Raw genomic sequence first — 7,395 nt, 5'->3', positions numbered from 1 at the left:
AGGGGAGAGAGGGATAGAGAGAGAGGGGATGGGAGAGAGAGGGTAGAGAGGGATAGAGAGAGGGGATGGGAGACATAGAGGGGAGAGAGGGATAGAGAGAGAGGGGATGGGAGAGAGAGGGTAGAGAGGGATAGAGAGAGAGGGGATGGGAGAGAGAGGGTAGAGAGGGATAGAGAGAGGGGATGGGAGACAGAGGGGAGAGAGGGATAGAGAGAGGGGATGGGAGAGATAGAGGGGAGAGAGGGATAGAGAGAGAGGGGATGGGAGAGATACAGAGGAGAGAAGGAGGATGGTTATAATTGAGCCACATAAGACAGTGATCTGCTCACCACTGAGTCATCACTAGAACACACTGTCTGAGTGACCTCACCTCCCTGCTGTCTTTCATGTCCCTGCTGACTGAAAGAAAGACCGAAGTAAATACAGATCAGAAGGAAAGAGGGAGGAACCAGCCTGTGGACCTGACTGAGATGATGTCACTTCCTATAGGAAGTCACGCTAGGTGTAAATATCCCCTCTGTGTCTCCAGGCTATACTCCCCTGGAAACTGTGGGTTTGTGACCTCCATACGGCTCTCATCGCGGCTCTAAATCAGGGGAGATCCATAAGCTAACTACCACCTGGTTTTCACAGGAAATGAAACGCGGCTTCCGCTTTCGGACGTCAGCAAGGCGACACTCCAACTTAACTCCTCCTCCACATTTACTGGATTGGTTGAACAGTGCAGAAGAGAACCTCCCACAACAGAAAGAACCAGCGCGTCACACCTGCTAGGTTGGGTTAGCTAACTACACACACTCTCAACTGGGTCTGCTGTTTAACCATCTAACATCACCATAGGGAATCCTGTCTAGTCCTGTCTAGGGAGTCCTGTCTAGAGAGTCCTGTCTAGGGAATCCTGTCTAGTCCCTGTCTAGAGAGTCCTATCTAGAGTCCCTGTCTAGAGAGTCCTGTCTAGAGTCCCTGTCTAGGGAATCCTGTCTAGTCCCTGTCTAGAGAGTCCTATCTAGAGTCCCTGTCTAGAGAGTCCTGTCTAGAGAGTCCTGTCTAGAGAGTCCTGTCTAGAGTCCTGTCTAGAGTCCCTGTCTAGGGAGTCCCTGTCTAGAGTCCCTGTCTAGGGAGTCCCTGTCTAGAGAGTCCTGTCTAGAGTGTCCTGTCTAGAGAGTCCTGTCTAGAGTCCTGTCTAGAGTCCTGTCTAGAGAGTCCTGTCTAGAGTCCTGTCTAGAGAGTCCTGTCTAGAGTCCTGTCTAGAGTGTCCTGTCTAGAGTCCTGTCTAGAGTGTCCTGTCTAGAGTCCTGTCTAGAGAGTCCTGTCTAGAGTGTCCTGTCTAGAGTCCTGTCTAGAGAGTCCTGTCTAGAGTGTCCTGTCTAGAGTGTCCTGTCTAGAGTCCTGTCTAGGGAGTCCTGTCTAGAGTCCTGTCTAGAGAGTCCTGTCTAGAGTGTCCTGTCTAGAGTCCTGTCTAGGGAGTCCTGTCTAGAGTCCTGTCTAGAGAGTCCTGTCTAGAGTGTCCTGTCTAGAGTCCTGTCTAGTGAGTCCTGTCTAGAGTCCTGTCTAGAGTGTCCTGTCTAGAGTCCTGTCTAGTGAGTCCTGTCTAGAGTCCTGTCTAGAGAGTCCTGTCTAGAGTGTCCTGTCTAGAGTGTCCTGTCTAGAGTCCTGTCTAGGGAGTCCTGTCTAGAGTCCTGTCTAGAGAGTCCTGTCTAGGGATACATTTCAGAGTCTATGAGACACTAAAGAGTCCTTATGAGGTTTAAAAAGCCCAGATAAAGCTAGATAAATTGGATCTGTATTTCAACATCAATAGCCGCTCCCAGAATAGATATCATTGCTGAAACATACTGTCCCTGTTGTTACGGTGAGTGGTGAGCATTTGTGTGGCTTGAATGTCTCAATAATACTGTTGTTGCTCGAGTGTCTCAATAATAGTGTTGTTTTTCATCTCCCAACTCTAACCTTTCAACGGGTGACAACTGCAATAAAAACAGGACTAGGTTTCGTGTTTCCCAAACCCATCAGAGAACGGTCATCATAGAGAGGAACAACAACCAACTATCTCCAACAACCAAAGCAAAAGGTAGCAGCAAACAAATGGCATCAAAAGGTCATTTAAATTCATATTCCCAGATCTCAGATCTAGGCTGTATCCCAAAAGGGCACCCTAGTCCCTATATAGTGCACTACTTTAGACCAGAGTCCTATTCCCTATATAGTACACTACTTTAGACCAGAGCCCTATTCCCTATATAGTGCACTACTTTAGACCAGGGCCCTAGTCCCTATATAGTGCACTACTTTAGACCAGGGCCCTAGTCCCTATATAGTGCACTAATTTAGACCAGGGCCCTAGTCCCTATATAGTGCACTACTTTAGACCAGAGTCCTATTCCCTATATAGTACACTACTTTAGACCAGAGCCCTATTCCCTATATAGTGCACTACTTTAGACCAGGGCCCTATTCCCTATATAGTGCACTACTTTAGACCAGAGCCCTAGTCCCTATATAGTGCACTACTTTAGACCAGAGTCCTATTCCCTATAGAGTGCATTACTTTAGACCAGAGCCCTATTCCCTATATAGTGCACTACTTTAGACCAGGGCCCTATTCCCTATATAGTGCACTACTTTAGACCAGAGCCCTATTCCCTATATAGTGCACTACTTTAGACCAGAGCCCTAGTCCCTATATAGTGCACTACTTTAGACCAGGGCCCTAGTCCCTATATAGTGCACTACTTTAGACCAGGGCTCTATTCCCTATATAGTGCACTACTTTAGACCAGGGCCCTAGTCCCTATATAGTGCACTACTTTAGACCAGGGCTCTATTCCCTATATAGTGCACTACTTTAGACCAGGGCCCTAGTCCCTATATAGTGCACTACTTTAGACCAGGGCCCTAGTCCCTATATAGTGCACTACTTTTCACAGGAGTTCTGTGTACTGTTATAATCTCCACCCGGCACAGCCAGAAGAGGACTGGCCTCCCTCAGAGCCTGGTTCCTCTCTAGGTTTCTTCCTAGGTTCTGGCCTTTCTAGGGAGTTTGTCCTAGCCACCGTGCTTCTACACCTGCATTGCTTGCTGTTTGGGGTTTTAGGCTGGGTTTCTGTACAGCACTTTGTGACATCGCCTGATGTAAAAAGGGCTTTATAAATACATTTGATTGATTGATTGATTGATATGGGCCGTGATGAAATGTAGTGTTCCATAAAGGGAATAGGGTTCCATGAAGGGAATAGGGTTCTATAAAGGGAATAGGGTTGCATGAAGGGAATAGGGTTCTATAAAGGGAATAGGGTTCTATAAAGGGAATAGGGTTCCATAAAGGGAATAGGGTTCCATGAAGGGAATAGGGTTCCATGAAGGGAATAGGGTTCTATAAAGGGAATAGGGTTCTATAAAGGGAATAGGGTTCCATAAAGGGAATAGGGTTCCATGAAGGGAATAGGGTTCTATAAAGGGAATAGGGTTCTATAAAGGGAATAGGGTTCCATAAAGGGAATAGGGTTCTATAAAAGGAATATGGTTCTATAAAGGGAATAGGGTTCCATGAAGGGAATAGGGTTCTATAAAGGGAATAGGGTTCTATAAAGGGAATAGGGTTCCATAAAGGGAATAGGGTTCTATAAAAGGAATATGGTTCTATAAAGGGAATAGGGTTCCATGAAGGGAATAGGGTTCTATAAAGGGAATAGGGTTCTATAAAGGGAATAGGGTTCCATAAAGGGAATAGGGTTCTATAAAGGGAATAGGGTTCTATAAAGGGAATAGGGTTCTATAAAGGGAATAGGTTTCTATAAAGGGAATAGGGTTCCATGTGGAATGCAGGACGACAGGACAGAAAGCTGTAGGAGGGATTCTAGAATGGTCTAAGTAGTGGGTACATGACCATGATTCAGAGTCTCTAGCTTCTCTTCATATTGGCCATAATGATATCCCCATCCCATTAGGACAGTCACAATTAGGACAGTAACTAACTAAGCAGTAACTGTGTAGTAACTAAGCAGTAACTGTGTAGTAACTAAGCAGTAACTGTGTGGTAACTAAGCAGTAACTGTGTAGTAACTAAGCAGTAACTGTGTAGTAACTAAGCAGTAACTGTGTAGTAACTAAGCAGTAACTGTATGGTAACTAAGCAGTAACTGTGTAGTAACTAAGCAGTAACTGTGTAGTAACTAAGCAGTAACTGTGTAGTAACTAAGCAGTAACTGTGTAGTAACTAAGCAGTAACTGTGTAGTAACTAAGCAGTAACGGTATGGTAACTAAGCAGTAACTGTGTAGTAACTAAGCAGTAACGGTATGGTAACTAAGCAGTAAATGTGTGGTAACTAAGCAGTAACTGTGTAGTAACTAAGCAGTAAATAAGCAGTAACTGTGTGGTAACTAAGCAGTAACTGTGTATTAACTAAGCAGTAACTAAGCAGTAACTGTGTAGTAACTAAGCAGTAACTGTGTAGTAAATAAGCAGTAACTGTATGGTAACTAAGCAGTAACTGTGTAGTAACTAAGCAGTAACTGTGTAGTAACTAAGCAGTAACTGTGTAGTAACTAAGCAGTAACTGTGTAGTAACTAAGCAGTAACTGTGTAGTAACTAAGCATTAAATAAGCAGTAACTGTGTAGTAACTAAGCAGTAACTGTGTAGTAGCTAAGCAGTAACTGTATGGTAACTAAGCAGTAACTGTGTGGTAACTAAGCAGTAACTGTGTAGTAACTAAGCAGTAAATAAGCAGTAACTGTGTAGTAACTAAGCAGTAACTAAGCAGGAACTGTGTAGTAACTAAGCAGTAACTGTATGTGAGTAACACTAATATAACATGGTTGACCACACCTTAGTAACGGACAGGTTTTGTGGTCAGGTCTCAGAAAAAGACAGGGTTCAACGTCATGAACGGTTCAAGAAGGCCTTCTCACCACAAACATTTTTAGATTTAGAGGATTGTTGCACCAATCTGACAAATCATTGTTAATAAATCAGTAACAAATCCCCAAAGAGATATTGGGAGAACTGGTAAGGCAGGAAATGAAGGACCGCGAATATAAAGGCATCTCTCTCTCTCTCTCGACGCGTTGTGAGAGTGTGGCTGGCGGGGACATTGACAGGTCAGCAGGACTCTTCCAGGGCGTTGACCACCTGCTCCAGGATGTCGGGGCAGTGGTCAGCGATCTGCTGCAGGACACAGTTAGCATGCTCCTGGAGCTCTGCACTCTCCCTCTCACACAACGCCAGCTCCGACTCCAACTGATGGGGTGAGAAAGAGGAGGGAGAGAGGGGGAGAGGGAGGGAGAGGGGGAGGGGAGAGGGAGGGAGAGGGGGATGGAGAGGGGAGGGGAGAGGAGAGAGAGGGGAAGGGAGAGAGAGGGGGAGAAGAGAGAGAGGGGGAGAAGAGAGAGAGGGGGAAAAGAGAGAGAGGGGGAGTGAAGGGGGAGAGGAGAGAGAGGTGGCGGGAGAGAGGAGAGAGAGGGAGGAGAGGGAGGGAAAAGAGATAAGAGAGAGAGGGGGAGAGGGAGGGAGAGGGGGAGAGAAGGGGGAGAGGAGAGAAGGGGGCGGGAAATAGGAGAGAGAAGGGGAGAGGGAGGGAAAGAGAGATAAGAGAGATAAGAGAGAGAGGGGAGAAGAGAGAGGGGGCGAGGGAGGGAAAGAGAGATTAGACAGAGAGGGAGAGAAGAGAGAGGGGGAAGAGTAGAGAGAGGGGGAGAGGAGAGAGAGGGGGAGAAGAAAGAGGGGGGAGAGAGAGAGAGAGAGGGGGGAAGAGAAGAGAGAGAGAGGGGGAAGAGTAGAGAGGGAAGGTAGAGAGGAGAGAGAGGGGGAGAAGAAAGAAAGGGGAGAGGAGAGAGAGGGGGAGAAGAAAGAGAGGGAGGGAGAGAGAGAGAGGGGGAGAGGAGAGAGATAGGGAGAAGAGAGAGAGAGGGGAGAGGGGGAGAGGAGAGACAGGGGGAGAGGAGAGAGAGAGGGAGAGAGAGGGGGAGAAGAGAGAAGAGAGAGAGAGAGAGAGAGAGAGAGAGAGGGGAGAGAGAGAGAGAGGGGAGAGAGAGAGAGGGGGAGAGGAGAGAGAGGGGGAGAGGAGAGAGAGGGGGGAGAGGAGAGAGAGGGGGGAGAAATGTTAAAAACATGTATTTTGTAACATCACATCATAGGTCAGGTACATAGCAACATACTGTAAACAACAAAACAGTGGGAGGAAACACATTCAGAACCATAAAGAGCAAATATTTCAGAGTGACTTTCTGGACAGATGGTCTTTCTGGTCAGTGGAGAGAGAAGGATCTCCATGGAAGACAGCCTGACTGACTGGCCTTAAGTCTCCCAGGGCTGATGAGTCTGTACAGATACCTCCCTCTGTCCTCCTCCTTCCCTCCTCCCTCTATCCCTTCTTTCTTCTCTTTTCATTCTCTGAGAGGTGAGAGGTCACAGGACATGGGTAGTTAGTGCACTGTAAAGGAGTGAGCAGAGGAGAGCAGAGGAAGAGAAAGAGAGAGCTGGAGAGGGAAAGAAAGAGGGACTGAGTGATTTAGAGAGGGGGAACATCCGTGTGAGTTAACCTCTCCACCTCTTCTCCCCCTCCAGCTCTCCTCTCCCCCTCCATCTCTCCTTGTCCTTCTCCTCTCCTCCTCCTCCTCCTCCTCCTCCTCCTCCTCCTCCTCCTCCTCCTCCTCCTCCTCCTCCTCCTCCTCCTCCTCCTCCTCCTCCTCTTCTCCCCCTCCATCTCTCCTTGTCCTTCTCTTCTCCTCCTCCTCCTCCTCCTCCTCTTCTCCCCATCCATCTCTTCTTGTCCTTCTCCTCTCCTCCTCTACCTCTTCCCTTCCACCTCTCCACCTGGCCCAGGGTCACCCCCCCCTCTCTCCCCCCTCAACCTCCCCTCCCTCTCCCTGGACCATGGATCCACAGCTGATCACCTCTTCACATCCACATCCCCAACCTTCACCAACTCACTAAAACCATTTAAATTCTCCTGGAATGCTCCATTCCTCCACCAACTACCCAACAGTTCTTTTTAAGTCATTATATATAATTCTACACTTGGAATGTCCATCTAAAAGGTGTAATGTTCCTCTCATTAATGGAATCTGAACCTAAAGGGGATTTATGTTGGACAGCTCCTCAGGCTAATGATCCTCACAGGTGGGGTTATCTTTAACACAGGCCGCGGTCCAATGAACCCCTATTCCTTAACAAGGGCCCATAAGGCTCTGGGAAAAACGAGTGCCTTACATAGGGAATAGGGTGCTATCTGGGATACAGACAAGATCTTTAACACACAGATCCCTTTTTCAAAAGGCTGGGGGTCGAGAGGTGACAAGTGTGTGTCCTAGCCGTTGAGGTACCAGCTATGCCTCATGAAATCAGTGCTGGCATTAACAGGTGGCTGGCTGGTGGAACACACACACACACACACA

The 7,395-nt window shown here is 47.5% G+C and overlaps 1 protein-coding gene across 1 annotated transcript in view; it reads right to left on the bottom strand.

Moving 5' to 3' along the window:
* Window positions 1-3,698: 3,698 nt before the first annotated feature.
* Window positions 3,699-7,395, bottom strand: part of LOC124022035 (ELKS/Rab6-interacting/CAST family member 1-like) — a gene marked incomplete at its 5' end in the record, with an annotated part of 162,056 nt that continues 158,359 nt past the window's right edge. The window contains one exon of the mRNA XM_046337084.1: window positions 3,699-5,239. Coding sequence (XP_046193040.1) covers window positions 5,102-5,239 — 138 coding nt within the window. The remainder of the gene's footprint in view (window positions 5,240-7,395) is intronic.

This window comes from Oncorhynchus gorbuscha, unplaced genomic scaffold (genome assembly GCF_021184085.1).
Source record: "Oncorhynchus gorbuscha isolate QuinsamMale2020 ecotype Even-year unplaced genomic scaffold, OgorEven_v1.0 Un_scaffold_1275, whole genome shotgun sequence".
Taxonomy (NCBI): Eukaryota; Metazoa; Chordata; class Actinopteri; order Salmoniformes; family Salmonidae; genus Oncorhynchus; species Oncorhynchus gorbuscha.
This window is presented reverse-complemented; position numbering and strand designations above follow the sequence as displayed.